Source organism: Trachurus trachurus, assembly GCF_905171665.1.
Source record: "Trachurus trachurus genome assembly, chromosome: 7".
Lineage (NCBI taxonomy): Eukaryota > Metazoa > Chordata > Actinopteri > Carangiformes > Carangidae > Trachurus > Trachurus trachurus.
The window spans coordinates 29297001-29318311 of record NC_139901.1 but is presented as its reverse complement, the minus strand read 5'-3'; the positions used below and the strand labels follow the sequence as shown (position 1 = coordinate 29318311).

The following is a 21311-nucleotide window of genomic DNA, read 5'->3' as shown; positions in this document are numbered from 1 at the left end:
CTCATTTTTTGGGGGACTTTTTAAATCATGTAGAGTGATGATGATGAGGCATATCATCTGTGAGCCAGCGCTATACAGGGCAGCTCTGAGGAAAATGACTCTATAGATTTTTTTTTTTTCATATACAGTACTGTACTGTCCGTCGAATCTGCATTAATACTGCAACGCATTTGAGAAATTCCCCCCATAGATCGCCACGAAACATCTTTGCCACATCGTTCATTATTATCACGTCGTCATTTCATAACTGCTAATAATGTGCTTCAATGGTTTACAATTGGTGAGCTCCTGTTGCCCACCCCTCTGCTATTAACGGTATGGATGTTGACCTCTGTGGCCCTTGTATGATGTTTCCTGTAACCCTTTATGAAACATAGATGTTCCCGTCATGGCTTTTTCATTGAGATACTGAAAAATGCTACTGTAAATGTTCTAAGTTGAATGCACTGTGTGTTTAAAAAATTATAATGGATCAATGATCAGGAAATGACTCCATAAAAAGATAATATAGTATATAGTGTAACTATAGTGAAATGGTTATATGATGCATTTTTTCTTTTTGACTTTTATTTATTTCATACTTTGTCATGTTTCAGATGATGATTGGCTATAATTTTAAATGGTATGGTGTTGTTATGTAACCATTACATTTGGCCAGGGATGGTTTTAATGGTTAAAAGGTGGCTTGTACATACACTCGGCCCATATAAAAGTATAAATCTTAAACGTTTATGTTGTAGCATGGTAATTGTGTGTCTGGAAGAAAACGAAAAAGTGGATCATTGATCTGGTTTGCTGTTGTTGAATAAATGTTCATGAACATTTTGACTTGTGTCCTCGTCAGAGTGGATGATAATAATCACGTCTTTGTCACACAGACACTCACACTGTGAACAGTTCAGTTCATTTCGATTTATTCCATTCATGGTTTACATACTTCACATGACTGCACATATTTACATGATGTACACATAAACACCATAAATGAAAAGGAGCAGGATGAAGAAAAACGTATGGTACCTGCTCCTTTCTATAGTTATAATTGCATTGGCTTAGTGTCAACACCAATATCATACACTATTTCAAAAATTAAAGATGATAAAACATAATAGTAACAAACAACAGAAGAAGAATTGGACAGAGCTAGTTTATCTATCTTTTCTTTTTTCCCTTATTTTTCTCTTTCTCCTTCTTTTTTGTACTTTTTCTTTTTTAAACGTCTTCTTAAACCGAGATATACTTGTACAACTTTTCAGTTCCTTGCTTTGTGAATGCCACAGTTTTACACCTGCAACAGAAATACACATTTGTTTTAAGCTTACAGCCTTGTAAATGTATGTTTTAAATCAAGTTTTAATCTGTTATCCTCTTCCTTCAGCTTGAACATGTTCTGCATTCCCTGTTCTTTGCCTTATACATTATTTTTAAGGTCTGAAGATCTATAAGGTTCAGATCCCTCAAGGCATTTATGGCGCAGCTACAGAGTCCAAGACAAATTTCCCTGAGCGGGACAATAAGGTTTATCGTATCGCATCATATCGTATCGTATCGTATCCTCATGACTGGATTTATAAAGGCCACAGTTATTTATGTTTAACACAAAAACACACAAAGAAAAAACTGATGTGCGAACACTTCCCTATAAATATATAAAACATCCTAATCCCAGGTTGGCAGTGGTGGAAGAGGAACTCAGATGTTTGAAGCAGATCAAATACACTGCAAGTACAAAATGTTCTCATTATACAGAACGGCCCATTTTAGAATAATGTATATTACATTACAATATTTTATTAATGTGCAAAATCTCTTTAGTATTACCACTGGTAAGTATTATATAACTGGTCCTCTGAAATTATAATGATAAATTATAATATGTTTGTTCATTATATTCTGAATTTTATTAATAATCTGTTAAATTCATGTGTGTAAAGTAACTAGCTGACTTGTGTCCTGTTCTGCCAGCAGATGGAGACAAGTTATTTATTTCACCTCATCACTGTGTCACATTGACTTAACTTTATTTACACTACAGAGATTTGATTTAATACACAGATTTCCTTCTACATATTATAACATTATCATCAGATATTTGTCAAAAGGCCTTTGTTTATTAGTCTGGACACACACAACGACACAACTGGCTAATCACACATTAACAACCTGAACCTTTCAGTCTGTTTGGGAGGTTTGGTTATTATATAGAATAAAATAAGTTTAGCCTGCAATAAATTATAATATTATGTCACTTTAGCTTCATTCAGGCTTTTTTGTATTATTAGTTCTAGGTGGCTGTAATGTCCTGGTTGCAAATATTTTGCAAGTCATGCAACAAGTGAAATGCAGCTATGCTAACTACACTGGTCTGCTTTAAGGCCTATATGTAATAATGATAATCAGTCATGATGATAAAGTAATAAGAAGGTCCAGGAAATGTATCAAATATTAACATCACACTGAAATTAGTAAAATAAGTAATCTACTTATCTACTTATACATCCAAAGGCATGAGAGCAAATTAAACAGGAACTCTGCAGCAAACAGGCATTAAAAACCAAACCTAACCTCATTTATCTTTTTTTTTCTCTCTTTTATATAGTTTTTGTGTGGTGGTTTCTCTTGTGTGATTACAGTTTTTCTCAGTTGCCTGGGTACATTTCTCGAATCATCCACGACATTTGCAAAACAGCAAGTGCATTTCTCAAAACAATTCGCACATTAGCACCATTACTGTACAGTAACACCATGGATTACCTGCAAAAGCCAGTCTCTTGCTCAAAATCCTCAGTTCATCTCTTAAAAGTAAATAGGCTATGTATCAATGAACATGTCAGTGCCATCAGGATCATTGTATCATTGTGTCAAGACATGAAGACAGTCAAATTGCTTACACTGGAGGGATGTTCTGATATAAACTATGGCAAACGTTTTGCTGCAAGAGACTAGACTGAGATTCACATTTACGCGTTTGTAGGCTACTGTAATTTGTTGACAGACCAGAAAGGAAAAGACAGCACTGCATCGCATAATGAAAATGTATAGAAATATGCTTGACATATAATATGACAACTTGTTCAACCATTTTGCATGCAAAGACTTGTGCGATGAACTAATGCCTAAATGTTGTGGGGGGTGAGACTATTCAACAGAGACCCATTATGATACATTTTGATCAACATGACGTAAGCAATTGATAATGTAGGAAACAGCAGATAATTGTACATAATCGTTTGCATGGATGAACCAAAGCATTTGCAACTTGTTAAAGGTATAATATGTAGGAATTCCCCCCATCCAGCGGTGCGGTTGCATATCTGAACGTATTCTTGAAGTTGCATTCACGTGAAATCGGGCAGACGTCAGACAGACAACAGACGCTGCATGTAACAGGATAAACAAGCATCTATGTAAGTACGAGAAAGCTTTCATTTGTATGCGGGTGTGATTCGACTAAAGTGAAATACGTATTTATGAAAGCAATATTTGATTTTTGCTAATAAAAAGCCAAACAAGTTACATACTGGGGCTTTAAAGAAATGATAAACTGCTTTTTTGATGTGCACAAGTGACGCAATGATGCAAAGACTGAACAAGTAGTTTTGAGGATTTCAATTCTGATCTGAGAAATGTTAGAAAGCGACTGAGAAAAACTGTAATAGACAAAGCCTAACTTTGGTTTGGATCAGTGCTGCTCACCTGTACCACCAGGTGGCACCATGAGCTCCAACAGCTCCATCACATCCAGTCCTGTACAAGATTTACTCCCTCAGAGAGGAGACACAGGTGACGGGTGAAAACTATTTCACTGATGAATGTCGTGAAGTGAAGCTGTTATAACCTGAGCTCTCTTGAACCGCCGTCTCTCCACTGTGAGATTCATCAACGCTGTCTGGGCCGTTTGGGCTGTTGAGCTGCACCTTTATCACCTCAAGTGCTGGAAGAGTGTGGGACATTATAATCACACTGTCAATGATGTTTTATTACACTTGACTGGAGCAAAGTTCTCAGATTTTACTGTGCTTTTCCTGTATGAATTATTAAAGTGGATACGGTGAGTTAAGAACAAACAACTGGTGTTTATCTAATCTGGTTTAATGTTTATGCACAAATTCAGTTGTGAGAAGTGGCTGAGTACATTTTGTTACTGACAATTTGCAGGTGAACACAAAAAATACATGAGCATCTTATAAAATAAAGTGTGTCCAAGCAAATTTCTATCTGTAGAAATCCATGATATATATAACCAGTGTTGGGAACGTTACTTTTAAAAAGTAATTAGTTATAGTTACTAATTACTTCTCCCAAAAAGTAACTGAGTTAGTAACTCCACTACTTCACTATAATAGTAACTAGTTACCAGGGAAAGTAACTATTGCGTTTCTTTTTTTTAAGTTTAAATATGTCGAAGAATTTGGATTTTTTTTCTCTCATTTTTAAATTGTATTTTATTGTTTTCATATATTTCACTGATCGCAATTATGGAATGCGAGTGTGTGTTTTATTGAAAGCGAGGCTGGTGTGCCTATGAAAATAGGTTACAGTGGGTTTTTTAAGTGCTGTGGCTACATGCAAATCTCATATTGTCTCTGTACAAAGACAACAAAGACCTTTTTAAATGTGAAAACAGCGGAGACCTATTCAAGATTTGCGTTTAATAACAGGCGAAACATCAAAATTAATTTATTCATGGCCACATTAAGTGAAATTATTAACTTTACCGATTATCCATCTGATTATCTGTCCTGCTGCGAGCGCACAACAGGGTATCTGCGGATCCTTAAAAAGTCTTAAATTCATGTATCTAAAATTAAGGCCTTAAAAAGTATTACATTTATTAGAAAATTCTAAGATGGTCTTAAATATATAATACACAGCATCATAAAATATGTATGCACTTAAACTTTTATATGAAATAACAGGGTATGCGCGCGGGGTCTTAAAAAGTCTAAAATGTGAAAATCTAAATTTTAGGTCTTAAAATGTCTTAAATTTGTTGAATTATTGTGTTCAAGTCTTAAATAATTTTAGACAGGTCTTACATTTTCTTATGCCCACCATGGGCGAGCATTTCACTCGCATTTGCCCCTAAAAAAAACAAACATGCGTGAACCGGAAAAATCACAAAAAGAAAGAGCACACGATTGGTCAAAAACTACAAATCCCACAATTATCTGGCCTCAACAATAACAGTAGTTAGTGTAAGTAAGGGAGAGTGGAGCTGTAGGTGAAAAGAGGAAACAACGCCACGTCTGGTCCTGTTCTATGTTGTTCGTTCACACCGTCACCGTTTATTCGTTACGTCCGCGGTGTAAAAGGCCGTGACGCAAAGACGCGATTAGGCGCGAGACGCGGTAGACGCGACTTTTTTTTTTTTGCGACGCTACACCCGATTCTTTTATGGCGACGGGACCTTCGCGTCTTCGTCCTTTTCATCGTGTTTGGCGGGAAGACCCGCAAGGGGCTTCCCGCCAAACACGAGGAACGCTTTTTTTTCGCTCGAGTTTATACGCGCGACCAAACGCGAGATACGCGAGAAATGCGATTTATCGCTCGTTTTGACTTTGTGTAAATTCGCGTCTTCACGAGCCCGCCCATTTTCACTACAACAACAACATTTCTGCTCTCACCAACCATGGTTGAGGTCACAACGCTGCTGTAGCTGCTCTGGAAGAGTTCCAGCTGATGAGCTACAGAGACTTTGGGGTCAAAGAGGAGCAGTGCGTCGCTGTGTCGGACTGTTTGGATTTAATGAAGAAGCTGCACAGAGTCAGGTGAGCAGAAGCTCAGGACAAACACTTCGCTCCGGGACATAATGTAGCTACACCTCACATGTTCTTGTCTTTTACCTCAGGGAGATTAAAGTAGTGTCTGTTTCCACTTTCCCTCCGATCTCGGCAGCTTCCCTCTGCTAGTCTGTGTGTGTGAGGCTAAACTGCGTGCGTGTGTGGTTTGTGTACAAACTGAACACTGCCTCTGATTGGCAGCATGAAACCTTACTCTGCCTCAACCAATCATCATCACTTATGCGGTTGTCTCGTCCCTCCCTCCTCCCCCCTCCCCTCACCAAAGGAGAGGAGGAAAAAACAACAACAGTTTAGCAGCTTCTGTGTCTGAGATGAGCCAAGTCGGAGGACAACGGCTTCAAAGTAGTTTGTAACGCGCCTCATTTAATTGTCGGTAACGGCGTTGTAACGGTGGAAATAGTAATTAGTTAGATTACTCGTTACTGAAAAAGATAACGCCGTTAGTAACGCCGTTTATTTTAACGCCGTTATTCCCATCACTGTATATAACATAGAAGAATACATAATATTATTGAATGGCCACACCACTAAATTTATGTATCATGTCATGGGTAGGCTGTACAGTATGGGAATAAAGGTTGAATTTAATTTATACAAACTGACACAACATTATTACTATGCATTGTACTGACGGAAATTTGCTTGGACACACTTTACAATACATCACCAAAGTGGCTCACAAATATTTTAGCCTGTGACCCCTCACCTCGCCTCTCATCTAAGATCTCAAAAAGTTGATTGTAGTTACACAAGAGGGAGATTTCCCAATATTAAAATTATTTTCAAAGAGGTTAAATTATCAAACTATTATAAGAAAAACAAAACAAACAGAAAATACAGAGGTGGCACCCTTAATAACAACATAATAATGTCATGTTGGCTATCACTGATGCGCCATTATTTTTGTGTGAGTGCGTGTGCATGTCCGTGTGCGTGCATGTGTGTGTAATAATAGCCTCTGTGATCCCACGGCTACTTTAGTTTGTAAGTTGAGCTGAGTGGATGGACGCAGCCTGCAGCGACGAGCTCACAGCTAAAAGCTAAAGAATAAAACAAAAACAAAACAGCGATGAACCGGCCAGGTAAGAGCAGCTCACACCGGCCTCTCAGCTCCACCAGCCCCGGCCAGGTGGTAGTTTAGTCGGTATAGACGTGTTTACAGTGTCGGTGCTCAGGTCAGTCGGTGCATTAGCTTTAGCAGGCTAGTTCAGCTTCAGCACCGTGGACAGCTCCGGTCTATTAGTTTAATATTGATAATTATATAGTGAGAAGAATATTGAATAGGCTACATTTTATAACAATATAGACCCAAGGACATTTAAGTGTTTATTAATGTATAGTTACAACTTATTTATCTATTTATACACCAGACTCCACTGAGGAACCTGCTTACACCTAGCCTACATGTACTTCATAATAATGGTAATGATGATTAACTTTATTTATATAGAACTTTTCTTAACAAAGTTACAAAGTGCATTATAAATGACTACTGTAGGTAAGATAAAAGAATAATGAGCACGAAAACGTCTCAAATAACCCTTAAAGGGATAGTTCAACATTTTGGCAACTCCTCCTATCACCATAATCCCTTTAGTCATAGCAGTAGGTTCATTTAGTATTAGTATTCAGGAGTATTCTGTTATATGTACTTGTGATATTATGTAGCCTATGGGTTATTGAAGTTTATTTTCTGTATGTTGTCATTATTTTGAGTCTGATGTAGAGGATCTATATCCTGTATCAGAGGTATTTTCATTAAATTTCATTAAATTACCTTTGATTATCGGTGCATGTTGTTTTGAGATCAGCGGGGCAGAGACGTGAGCTGCTCAGTGAACACAATGGAGGTGAACAGTACAGGTCCCCTGTCCCTCATCAAACTCATCAAATACACAATCCAACAACTCCACAACGCTCTGGTGGACACGTTGTGACCTGCACATTCACCACGCTATGAGATAATCATGTAACATTATGTAACATTACGACACATGAAGCAAATACTGAACTACTTTTGAAATCCCTCCGCCCAGCAGCCGTGTCTGGAATGTAGTTCCGGCTGCATTTGCCTCTAAAACAACTCTGTCTCGTAATGTTACATGATTATCTCATAGCGTGGTGAATGTGCAGGTCACAACTTGTCCACCAGAGCGTTGTGGAGTTGTTGGATTGTGTATTTGGTGAGTTTGATGAGGGACAGGGGACCTGTACCGTTCACCTCCATTGTGTTCAGCTCACGTCTCTGCCCCGCTGATCTCAAAACAACATGCACCGATAATTAAAGGTGATGAACCTACTGCTATATTGGCCATAGGAGAATTATCCAAAAATGTTGAACTATCCCGTTAAATAAGAGTTTTAATGGCAACAGAACATGTAGGAATAATAATGCAGTTAAAACAGTGAGATAATTAAACATAAATCAGACATTACCACAGGTTAAGATGAAGAAATGTGATATTTATTAATATAAAAGTCTGTTATAAATAATATATCAAGTGTTATTGTAGCACTTATAATGCAGGTAATGTGATTTAACATACATATTCCCTTCTTCCTGAGGTTTTGGTGGAGCTCCATCATTCATAAACTTCTCCACGAGGACAACAGAAACATCTGTGAATGGATGCTCGGCCTCAGATCTGACAGACGAGGACTTAGAAAGTCTACATTTCGAACTCTCAAAGGTGATGCAGCTTCTTTTTGTCTTCACAGTGTGCAACATGTCTGATCACTCAACAACATTTCATTTTGTGTTGTGTTTTTTTTGTTTTATTTATTCAACGTAGACAGAGGATGAGATCCAGACCTTGCGACAGGTGCTTATCGCCAAAGAGCAATATGCAGCAGACATCAGGAGGCAGTTGGGCCTGAGCCCTCTCAGCAACATCAAAGAAAACCTGTCCAAAGGCTGGCAGGAGGTGCAGACCTCAGCGCCGTAAGTCTAACCTCATAAATATTACATGTTTAGACCGGACGCTGCATGGGAATAACATGTTCTGCTCCCTCCTTTTACATTTGTGTCCACCTCTCACACTTTCCCAACTCCCCACGGTCAAATGAAAGGTCACTGGGGCCTGATTTTTGGCGAGGAGGTTTATCTTTGGGTAAACTCTGGATGTCCTGAGTTTCAGAATGAAAGGACATTTTTTTGACCCGTAATGCATTTTTACAACACCTATGGGTTTTTTAATGTATTTTAAAGGAAACATTTTAACTAACAGATATCACCATGAAACTTTCCAAGTTCATCACTCACATTAAGACAAATATTTTTTCTATTACAAGTTTTGTCAATTAAATATGTAAATGAGGCAATATCTAATGAAATATGTGCTAATTTCCAGAACTGAAATCTGAACAATGGATAAAACCCCTTTCAAAATTCTTGTTTTATTTTGTTGACATATTAGAGTCAGAAGTTTTCACCGAGGGGATTTTGGATTTTATCTCTTTTTATCACTAAAATACTGTCACCAGCCCTAAACCCCATAGAGCCCTATAGAAATTATGTGTTTTTGCAGCAAAAACAACTGGCCAGGAAAGGGTTAAACATGTTGAAACCCATGTCAAAAGTGGTTTTCATGTTTAGTCAAGACCCAGCCCGATATGTATCACAAATATTTTGGGAGTAACTGATGTCTAAATTTTGTCCAGGGGTCATGGAAGTGGTACAAAATTGAAGGATCATCCGAGGGTTAAACTCTCCACTACGCTCCTCCTCCTCCTCCTCCTCCTCCTCCTCCTCCTCCTCCTCCTTCTTTAGTCTTATCTGGTTTAAGACACTGATACCTCTGCACTGGTGGAACATTTCTCACACATTGTCGGAGTGTGACATGCTGCTTATGTAACAGTGAAAACCACACTAATGACCACTGACTGTCGTTGTGCTCTCCGTCTTAAGTCGAGGTAATCGTCATCATCTGCTGCTGCTGCTGCTGCTGCTGACACTACCTCTGCCCATCTGTTTGTTCTCGTTTCAGGTTTCTCACTGCGTCGGCAGCGCTGGACGACATCAGCCACTCCGCTGTGTGAGTGCAAATCATCAGAAGTACATTGTTAAAGACAAAAAGAAAAGAAAAATACTGTTATGGCTACTTTTGCATTTAAAAAAGTGAGAAAAAAAATAGTAGTCTTCTCAGGAGGAGGTCTAGGACTCATTCAATAATGAGCACCTGCGTAGATTTTTTATTTACATAAAGAAAAATACTCTACATTGTTGACTTCAAACAATGAGCAAATAATAATAATTAATCTACAATATATAATCTAGAATTTTAAATAATTAATAACCATTATCATTAGCATTATTTTGATGGACCATTTTCCAAAAAATTAAAGGGACAACGAGGAGTTTTGGAAGGCGAAGTGTTTTCACACTACATTTCCCATGAGCCTCTGCACGCACGGTGAAATTCTTGGACCGGCGCGAGACGGACGAAAGCAAAAACATTTGCCAAGAATTAAATCAAGAATGAAAGTCGGAGGTTCGAAGACGATCAGATACCGTCGTAGTTACGACCATAAACAGCGATCCGGTAGCGTTATTCCCATGACCCGCCGGGCAGTGTCCACGAAACCGAAAGTAGGAAATGCTGGGTGAGTGGACAACTAATAATTACAACAAAATAATGAGATAGACAAAACGATAAATTTATCGTAAATAGACCCATTAACAAGTGGGTAACGTAGATTCATCCACATTAATATGAGACTCTTTTATAACCAAAAGCAAACTCCTTGTTGTCCCTTTAATACAAAAGAATCAATAGGCTCCAACAAAGATGTTTCACAGTGCAGGGATTCCCCGCGTTTTTTCCGTCCTGTGCTGCTGCGATGCTAAAGATGGATCTTCTGTTCTAAGAAAGAAGTGATGGGATTGTCGGCGCCAAATAGGATCGGTGCCCCATTAATAGACTTACAGCTCTGACTTAGCGCAGGCAGCAGTAGTATTGGCAGGCGACAGCAGAGCCTCGAGCGTTGGTTTGAATCAGAGCGGATCTTCTGTCGGCTGCTGCATCAAAGGCCGTTCACGTGTATGATCTGGTTGTTTACTGTTTAATTCGTGTGTGTTCATTCATAACATACATTTTTTATGGTCTTTGAATGCATCTTTCTTTTTTACCTTGTAGATATGTGAGGACACGGGAGAGTCTCTCGCAGGCCGGCCAGGTGACGTCCTCTGCGCTGTCCACCGTGGGCGTGGCGCTCACCAGGAGACTGGCCGAGATGAGGTAACGTCACAATTGGCTTTGCTGCTGCTCCCTCTCCTAATCGAAAGGAGGAAAAACAAGGGTTAAAGCAATTAAGACAACAATAAGCTCAAACGTCTTAGCTTCAAGTGTTGAAAAGTTCCTGGGAAATCAGCTTTTTTCTCTTTATTACGATGCAAATTTATGCACCAAGCTGCTCCGAAAGGAAAGGAAAAATCTGATCGGATCGTCTTGGGAGAACCTGAAGTTTGAGGCGTCGGGTTCACTGAGTTCACAAGAACAATAAAATAAAAAAAACACTACACATTGGTTGTGGAGAATAAAATGAGACAGAGGGTTAACGATGCATCGAGGCTCCTGAGGGAGAGAAAACACACACACACACACACACACACATAGACACTGTCTTTGGCTAATTCAACCAGGCAGATGGACGAGCAGGAGACCAACAGAGTCACAACAAGTGGGCAACATGTCAGAGAAATACTTTGAAATGCAAAGTGAGGTTACTGTTACAATCTGGCAAACTGAAAGAGAAAACCTGCACATCTCAAGCTTGAATTTGCATCTGCAGAAGATACACAATCAAAAATCAATATTAGACTTAGCTTAGACAAGAATTGTTACATTTATTCTCCTGTGACAGTCAGTGTGTAGTTATGTAGTGACGTGATGATTAGACGACATGAATATAACTGTATTTTTCCTTTCTTGGTTTATTTCAGAAATACAGAAACACTGAAATATATCACAATGAAAACATGCACATAACATCGTACATGTAAGAACTGCTCAGTCCAATCACCTGCCATGTATTTTTTTGGGTAACACTTTATAATAAGTGCACACTATTAAACATTAGTTAAGCATTAATAAATACTGATTATGCTGATACTGATAAATTCTTCATTTATAACGCATAAATACTCATTAGTATGTAGTTTATAAGTACTGTTAGTGCTTATAAACTACATACTAATGAGTATTCATGTGTTATAAATGATGATTTATTTAATGCTTAACATTTGTGCATTTTGAAACAGTTTCCAGTGAATTTATCTTCTATCTAATCTATCTTTTTTTAAAGTTTATTTACAGTGTGGAAAATAAAGAATAATGCTTGATTTATCCTTCAAAGCTAAAACGCTGTAAATGCCTTTGCACAGCATATGTTTTTAATGATAATACATCCAAAAATGTTCAAAATCTTTTGACTATCAGAGGGTTTCTATGAAAACTGATGCTGACGCTTGGGGCAGGAAAACTGTCTTAACTTAAAAGTTCGACCGTCTTCCTCGCTCGTGTTGTGTTGTTTTGCTCAGCCGGTAAGCGACTGTAATCCAATCACAGTGGTGCATCTGGACATCAGCAGCCGCAGCAGCAGCAGTTGATAAGTCCCCTGTTGTTGTTGTCGTTGTGTTCGTTGTTGTTGTTCTCATCCATGTGGAAACAGAAGCCGGTGTGTGACGTTATCTGTGTGTCTGTTTTTATCTTCACGCTGCAAACGCCACAGAGCTCTGCCTCTCCCGAGCCCGCCACGGTAAGACGCAGACTGTGTCCAGAACACGAGATGAGTGACATGTGTCCACAGACGCATCTCAATATATTAGAATATCATGGGAAAGTTTATTTATGTCAGTAATTCAATTCTGAAAAGTGAAACTAAACACAGAAACACAGAATCTATTTAATTTCTTTTAATTGTAATGATTATGGCTTTACATTTAATGCAGAGCTAAAATTCATTATCTCAAAAAAATGTATTATATTATAACACATACACATTATTATATTACAAAAGGCCAATTATTTTTCTTTTTTTTATTAAAGCATTTTTAATATGGGAAAGTTGGCCTGCTAAAAAGTATAAGTCCATTTATATATGAATACCATAACTTGGTTGGGGCTTTTTGATTTTATTAAAGCATTTTTAATATGGGAAAGTTGGCCTGCTGAAAAGTATAAGTCAATTTATATATGCACACCATAACTTGGTTGGGGCTTTTTGACTTGAACTACTGAAATAGACTTCTCCATGATATTCTAATTTATTGAGATGCACCTGTATCGTGTGCTATATCAGTGGTTTTCAAACTTTTTTACATTAAGGACCCCTACATTGACACAAATTAGACCACGGACCCCAATTGGACAACATTTGTAAATAAACACCAGAAATACACAAATATTTGTTCTGAGACTGAATAATGTTACTTTTTTAGTCAATGTACATTCAAATTAGGGCCAATGGTGTGAATTTGTGGAAAATTTTAGAGACATTTATTAAATAATAAATACTTTTTTCAGAAATTTGTAAAACTTTGAGAAAAAGTTGGGGACCCCCTTGAACCCTCTCAAGGACCCCTGGGGGTCCCCGGACCCCACTTTGAGAACCACTGTGCTATATACTGTATTATACAAAACCAAACTTATAGAATCCAAAACAAGCTTGAAATGAATGTTTTTATGCATAAAAGTGTCCATATAATGTAGGACGGGATTTATTATAAGTAAAATCAGTGTCTCCTTCTTGTCATGTGCCATTAATTACATTGTTTTTTAATGCTTTTTCTGATTCTGTATTGTTTTAAAGCCTAATTTGTCACTTTAAATGTTCCCTCTCCCTCACCCAGCGCCCTGAGCCACACCATCAGTGTGCCGACGATGAGGTAAATAATATCACTCAGATTGTTTTTTTTATCAGTTCACACATTCACTCCTTCCTGCTGATGTGTGGTTAAACAAAACACTTCACTATTTCTCTGCAGACACTCATCTACTTTCAAGTCTTTTGAGGATATGGTTGGCAATGTGAAGGTGAGTTTATTAAAACAGCAAACACACACAGAGTTTTCTTATTGTAGGCTATATATTATTGTGAGTATTGATTACTTGTTTTTCGTCTGAATCACACAGGACAAGGTGGCCGGCAGTTTGTCAAATAACGGAGACACGTCTGGGTTTGAAAGATCTTCACGTCAGAAGACATGAGACGACACACACACACGTTATGAAAAAATGTTATTATTCTTCCTGTTCAATGTGAATTTGCCCGCTGTTATTTCTGTTAATTAATGCAGAATGACTAATAGGAGGTGTTAAGATTTGTAACTGGTAAATCATTTTAATCTGAAATGTAAAAATAATATTTCATTGTGTAACATTTCAGCATGTTTCATAATGTAATTCTAATTTATCTATTTTTAGTGCGTCTAGAAACCAGCACTATTACTTGTATAATATACGTTTGTTGACATTAATTGTGACATTTACAAGAAAGATAAAGTATTTTTGTACTTTGCAGTTAAAGTCAATTAAATGGTGCGTGGCTTCTTGTCATTAATGGTCACTTTAATGAATTTTAATTCACCACAGACAGAAGTATGTTTATAAGCACTCAGTGTTTGCACTCACTGTTACACTGTACAACCTGTAGGTGGAGCTAGAGGCAACAAAATGAATTGACTGTGCTTTGTTTAGGATTTAGTTTTAAAAAGACGGGTATTATAGTTATAAGTTGAATCATGGTTTAAATATAAAGGAAATACAAACATACATAGGAAAATATTAAAAAAAAAAAAATTAGAGTAGAAAGAAAAAGATCTGTTCCCTGACCGGGAATCGAACCCGGGCCGCGGCGGTGAGAGCGCCGAATCCTAACCACTAGACCACCAGGGAGTGATGCTGCGTCAGTGGGTAATATCAGTATTTGATCCTACGCACGACTCCATATATCGGCATTGTTTGGAGTTATGTTACAGTTCAACATGGCATTTCATTTCAGGAGACTGTGACCCATATTTTCAAAGTCATGCAGGTTAATGTTTTAATTACAGTACAACAATAAAAAAAAAAAAATCTTTTTTTTTTTTTTTTTTTTTTTTTTTTACCTGAAAGTGATTTAATGGCCTTTTGCATCAACTACACAACAGTTATCAAATCACTGTATTAACAACTGAATATAGGATATATAGCATTTGAAGTATCAAATTTAAGTGTAAGTTTATAGCTTTTCCATTGCAAAGGATGCCAAGTGGTTCTCCCACTAGTTATTTATTTTTAGCTATTTATATGTCTGTATTTATTGTTGTGGTATGTGTGACTGTGACTGGTTCTTGACCAAGTACATATCTATCTATCTATCTATCTATCTATCTATCTATCTATCTATCTATCTATTGGTGCCTTCATGTGCTATGGTATATGGTAAATACCAAAAGACTACGTGAAAGGTGCACATGAACACCCTCTCATGTGGTATTTTCCACTGGGCAACTCGTAGAATTTTTTGATGCCTGAGCTGCCGAGATGAATAACCTTTGACCTTTTCAACATGGCGGCGAGCAACGCAAGATTCGTTAATGGTAAGCAAGGCAAGCCTTTAGAACTAGAACAGTTAGCAGCTATTCACTTTATGTATGCGTGCATGTACAGTAAAAACGCTTTTAAAAAGCTAGCCAAATAGTTTGTGCTAAATCTCAATCTCAATCAATCTTCTTGCTGTAGGAGATGAACTAGGCAATCCAAAATCACATAAAAACATGTAAAAGCATATGATGTATGAGTTGTTTTGATACATTTGCAACATCTATGACTGCAATATGTAGGCTAATGTAGCCTATAATATACAAATTGTAACACATATGTTGATGATATAGCTTTATACTACATGTAAGGGATAATGATATATCGATTTATATGTGACAAATATGGAAACATCTTCCTTGATATAGGGCCATTTAGATCATATATTACTATTAATATTTATATAGGAAGTGCTGTGTCTTTAGCACAGAACTAGATAAGTGAGGATTCGTTTCGAGCTTCTTCCAAAGAGGAGCAGTTGTATGTGGTCGAACAGCTGCTGCGCCTCCATCAGGTAACCACATTGAGCTCGAACACCTGTGAAGAAGATCAAGCGTAAAATAGCACAGGTTTCCAGGCCAGGGCTTCAGTTTTCACCTCTGGAACAACGCCAAGTTGACTTAGACTCTCAGCCAGCGATCACTTCAAAATGATGTGTTGTCAGATTTGATGATGACCAGGGAGTCGTCACGGTAACAGATACGCTCAGGTCAAGTGTGTGAATATCACAGTTTAATTTCACTCCCTCTGACCCTTGTGCCAGTTACACCCTGCTACACGGAGATCCAGAGAGAAATCCCAGTTGGATCTTGCACAATATTATGATTTATTTGTTTTGATACTAACGGTGAGTTGCTACGGCTGCTGTACTTTTCCAGCTTGGGCTCAATAAATCTATCTATCTATCTATCTATCTATCTATCTATCTATCTATCTATCTATCTATCTATCTATCTATCTATCTATCTATCTATCTATCTATCTGTTGTCGAGTCCATAACTTGTGTATGTTGTAAATCTGTGCACATAATATATAGCCTAGACTACCAGTTGCCTACTGTGTAATACTGCAAAAATGCTGCATTAAATTACCCTGACAAAACACTGTCTCTGTTTTGTGAACAACATCCTACACTTCCTAAGGTGACATTGAGGATTCTTCTTTTGAAATGTAATAAAAGGCAAAAATAAAATACAGTTATTATAGCTTAATCGCTGCACAACTTAAATAAAACTTGCACTTATTTTGTTTTACTTTCCCTGCGCACATTTGGATAGTGTAAATTTTAAGAAATGCATTGATGCAGATGGGGGGGGGGGGGGGGGGGGGGGGGGGGGGGGGGGGGGATAAGGGAAAAGTTCATATGTATGTCCCAGTTTTCCTGAACGCATGCACCCAGCCTGCAGTGAATGCAGATTGTTTTTTGCAAACACATTTTATTTAAATTATAATATGCATGCATAAGTTATTATCATGCAATTGACTCTATGTTGTAAATCTGTGCACATAATATATAGCCTGGACTACCAGTAGCCTACTGTGTAATACTGCAAAAATGCTGCATTAAATGACCCTGACAAAACACTGTCTCTGTTTTGTGAACAACATCCACTTCCAAAGGTGACATTGAGGATTCTTCTTTTGAAATGTAATAAAAGGCCAAATAAAATACAGTTATTATAGCTTAATTGCTGCACAACTTAAATAAAACGTGCACTTCTTTTGTTTTAGCTACTTTCCCTGCAGACATTTGGATAGTGTAAATTTTAAGAAATGCATTGGTGCAGATGGAAAAAAACAAAACAAAAAAAATGAGGGAAAAGTTCATATGTATGTCCCAGTTTTCCTGAACGCATGCACCCAGCCTGCAGTGAATGCAGATTGTTTTTTTTGCAAACGCATTTTATTTAAATTATAATATGCATGCATAAGTTATAGGCTAATCATGCAATTGACTCTATGTTGTAAATCTGTGCACATAATATATAGCCAGTAGCCTACTGTGTAATACTGCAAAAATGCTGCATTGTCTCTGTTTTGTGAACAACATCCTACACTTCCTAAGGTGACATTGAGGATTTTTCTTTTGAAATGCAATAAAAGGCTAAATAAAATACAGTTATTATAGCTTAATTGCTGCACAACTTCAATAAAACGTGCACTTCTATTGTTTTAGCTACTTTCCCTGTAGACATTTGGATAGTGTAAGTTTTAAGAAATGCATTGATGCAGATGGGGGAGGGGGGGGGGGGGGGGCAGAAACAAGGGAAAAGTTCATATGTTTGTCCCAGTTTTCCTGGGCCTGCAGTGACTGCAACAGGAGAGGATGTTTTGAACGTGAAGCAGCTCGTTCGCCAACATGTGGCCGTGTGCTCGTGTCCTTCCTCGGGTTATTTACAGCCTCTCCAAACCAAAGCCTCCTGTTGTCCGGTGTCACGGAGTTCCCGGTCTGCTCGACCAACCAACGGGAAGTCAGAACAAGCGCACGTTCCCTCGTGTCCTCGAGCTCTTCTCCACTCCTACTGTCCCCGCCCCCGCGTGCCCCAGCCGCACGCGCCACCGGGGGAGAGGGGGCCATGCAGATCCTATATAAGCTGCTCGTCAGTCAGAGTTGAGACAGCGACTATAGTGACCGAGAAGGGTCCCACACGGAGACTTGATCCACCAATGGGCCATTGTAACTATTAGCACCTCTTCTTACTTCCGGCCATCCGCACCTTAACAACCGCACCTGGTGCTAACAACAACAACAACAACAACAGCAACAACAGCATCTTAAAACTTCAGGTAGGTCAACATGGACATCTCCTACTGTCCCTGAACGGCTCCTAACTTTATAACAGCTCTCTAACCAACTCTCTGCTACTCCTACACCTCAGTGTGGTGTCTTTCTTTTCTTTTCCCCTCACTTTGTCTCACTGCACCTTCTTCTTCCTCCTCCTCCTCTTCTTTTTCTTCATCACAAACTACACAGTTTCTTGCACAAGTGTGTTGCAATGATTTTCTATTAGTATTTGCAAACACACTCCAAACCAAACCACATGTGCATGTTTTACATCTTTGCATAGCCTACATTAAAAACAGCAGTTAGTTTAAGTTAAATCACCCGCCTGGTTCCTCTTAAAGTTTCCATGTTTTCGTGTCACCTGCTGTTTATCTGGGCTGTGAAGTGCAGACATGTATTACTGTATTTGTCTGCCTGCGTCTTGTCTTGAAATCCCCAAAGCCATCTGCTGCTGCTGCTCACCTGGTGCTATAAGCTCTACAGCCTGCAACTGGTTCTCAGGCTCCTAAAGTACAGCAGGCTGACAGACAAGCACCGCAGCACACTCTTTAGTTTACACTTTTAAACAGCTCTGAAATACAAGTGAAACATGAAATGCATGTCCATTCACTTTTTTTTTTTTACTGCACAGCTGAAAAATCCTGCACAAGGTTGAGTTTAAGTTTAGGTTTTAAGTTTTGCTCCAGGGGCTTTTAAATATTTGCTCGACATGTCCTGATGAGCTGCAGCACTTTGCTCAGTCTGCACAGTCACGCAGGCAGCTCATGCACTTCCCTTATCTGAGCGGAGCTGGACATGTGGGCCTCGGCCTCCTCTCTCTCTCTGTCTCTCCCTGTCACATAGCTACACTCGAGTTATTTGAGTCATGGGAAACTGGAGTCTCAGATGCAGCTGCTCCTGCTTTATCACTCTGCTGTATGTGGAGCACACGAGGGCATGAATGAGTGCAAGAATGCAGCAGAGATCCTGAGCGAAGACGACGTGCTCATCTGTGACTGTTGTCTTTGCAGACGATGACATGATGTGATAGATAAAATTACAGAAGAAAAACTAAAGAGATGAAATGATTAATCCATCTTTTTTTGTCCCCTCCTCTGTGTCTCCTTCAGGTTTACCATTTTCCATCTTTGAGCGGTTTTTCCACCTTAAGGTCGGACAAAATGGCAGCAATTCCATCAAGTGGCTCCCTCATCGCCACCCATGATTACTACAGAAGTGAGTCCACTGCACTCACTGTGTGCCTGAATAATATTTACTATATCCCATTCATTTTTGGCTATAAAAAAATATATATATACCGGCCCTATGTTTGATTGTGACTGTAACTTTGTTGCAGGGCGCCTCGGCTCCAACTCCAGCAGCAGCTCCTGTGGCAGCGCTGAGTACACGGGAGAGGTCATTCCACACCATCCAGGTAGGAGAAGGGATGACGTCTCACTCTGAGAAGATTAGTGTGTGTGTGCACGTGTGAAACTACCTGCACCAAAAACAAACAACACCTGCTAAAACTCACTTTATCTGTCTGTTTGTTTGTTCTCCTCAGGACTCCCGAGGCAGGACTCTGGTCACTGGTGGACGTCATTTTTCTTCCAGAAGCAGAACCAGCCGGGGATGCAGAACGGGTCTGAAAATCAAAAGTGAGTGTCACGGCATCGTAACGTCACACAAACACACACGCATACTCATAGGTTTTGCAAAAAGCATCTGAAAGAGGAAGAAAAACTGGCAAAAATCATGAATATACATCAGGAATAATGTGTTGTAAAAGTAGAAGATTAAGGTGAGGCAACAACCAGAACTCAGATGGCTGGTGTTTGGATAGGACAGATAAGACTGAAGCTGTTTATGTGAGTTTAGTTTAGTTTAGTTTTTTTTGCATATTGTTAGAAGAGAAACTAAAATGTTGAGGATCCTTAGGTTTATGTCTGAAGAGTCTCAGGAAACATATGTACTGTATCTAAGTATTGAATCTAAATATTGTGGTGTACCTCAAGGAACTTGTCTAGAGTCACTATTATTTGTTTTGTTTTTTTTAGAAATTATACAATGCAAATGTTGTTTATATGCAGACGACTTCACACTTTACATAGGCAGAAAGGATACTGAGCCGAGGACTGAGAAGCACATTTTAGATTTATTTAGACTTAAAGGGATACCTCTTCACTCTTACATTTTGGTTAAAATTAAAAGCATCTCACTCTTTTTCTTTCTGTTTTTGTGTTGTATAGGAACAACTCCTACACAGTGGCCAACGGTCAGGTGACCTGCATCGCCCGCGAGATGGTCATGAACAGACGGAGCAGTGAAAGCAGCGACAACGGGAAGTTTGAACCATCGGCTGCTCCACCACCAGCACCAACAACAACAACAACAACAACGACTTCCTCCTCCTCCTCTTCCTCCTCCTAGTCTCCATTCCCTGCTTCACCTCCTCCCTTCCTCCCCTTCCTCCCCCTTTCACACCTCCATCACCCTCAACTTGCCATCACATATCGATGGAGATGATGAGCGGTGATGATAATGATGACGGTGTTTTATTTTTTTACCTCTAGTTATTATTAGTTTTCTTCTCCTTTGTTGCCTCCTGTGTATAGTTATGTTTTATTATGACCAAAGGTTTAAAAAAAAAAAAGTATGTAAAAAGTTTTTTTCATTTTATTCTTCTTGTAACATGACGTTGTTGTGAATAATGATAAATAAAAAGCTTGCAGTCAAAACTCAACATTGTGTCTCACTGTTTCCTATACAGACGAAAATAAACAGAGCTATATTATTATATCATTTTAATATTTTTAACATATGATTTTTTAGTTTCTGGTGAATCTTATATTGTTGCTGACACCTCTGCATACAGGGAACCCATGCAACCTACTTACCCAACAAAGCTAATCTGTTTAGCTTCGATATGATTAGCAACGATTAATTCTCTCCCTAATACATTTGCATAACAACCTCACCTCAGTTTGGAAGTGGGTCAATAGCTTCTGCAAAACAGACATGACACAAAGTTTATGTTTTCTTCACTGAAACGTATATTTTAATCATATTTTTAGTTCACAAAGGTATATAATTTTTGTTGGAAGTAGCCAAACCTGCTGCCACGATAACTGCACAGCATGACAACACAGCCGGACATTTGC

The 21311-nt window shown here is 38.6% G+C and overlaps 2 protein-coding genes across 2 annotated transcripts; both read left to right on the top strand.

Moving 5' to 3' along the window:
- Positions 1–6794: 6794 nt before the first annotated feature.
- Positions 6795–14139, top strand: LOC310988695 (tumor protein D54-like). The gene is made up of 9 exons (XM_083975382.1): positions 6795–6886; positions 8370–8494; positions 8597–8745; positions 9791–9838; positions 10940–11041; positions 12534–12560; positions 13654–13689; positions 13789–13837; positions 13937–14139. Exons 1-9 carry the CDS (start codon positions 6874–6876, stop codon positions 14009–14011), a joined length of 624 nt encoding a protein of 207 aa, XP_083831508.1. The 5' UTR covers positions 6795–6873; the 3' UTR covers positions 14012–14139.
- Positions 14140–17991: 3852 nt separating this feature from the next.
- Positions 17992–20893, top strand: ppdpfa (pancreatic progenitor cell differentiation and proliferation factor a). Its single transcript, XM_083975389.1, has 5 exons — positions 17992–18173; positions 19281–19386; positions 19508–19585; positions 19715–19808; positions 20400–20893. The coding sequence occupies exons 2-5, from the start codon at positions 19332–19334 to the stop codon at positions 20578–20580; spliced, it is 408 nt and encodes a 135-aa protein (XP_083831515.1). The 5' UTR covers positions 17992–18173; positions 19281–19331; the 3' UTR covers positions 20581–20893.
- The last annotated feature ends 418 nt before the right edge of the window (positions 20894–21311 follow it).

Excerpts from the sequence above, each read along its gene's own strand:
- LOC310988695 (XM_083975382.1), top strand. Across the intron at positions 8,746-9,790 it reads GAGGTGCAGACCTCAGCGCC|GTTTCTCACTGCGTCGGCAG; the intron begins GTAAGTCTAACC and ends TTCTCGTTTCAG. Across the intron at positions 11,042-12,533 it reads AGGAGACTGGCCGAGATGAG|AGCTCTGCCTCTCCCGAGCC; the intron begins GTAACGTCACAA and ends CAAACGCCACAG.
- ppdpfa (XM_083975389.1), top strand. The coding sequence starts at position 19,332 with ATGGCAGCAATTCCATCAAGTGGCTCCCTCATCGCCACCCATGATTAC. Across the intron at positions 19,387-19,507 it reads CACCCATGATTACTACAGAA|GGCGCCTCGGCTCCAACTCC; the intron begins GTGAGTCCACTG and ends ACTTTGTTGCAG. Across the intron at positions 19,586-19,714 it reads GGTCATTCCACACCATCCAG|GACTCCCGAGGCAGGACTCT; the intron begins GTAGGAGAAGGG and ends TGTTCTCCTCAG.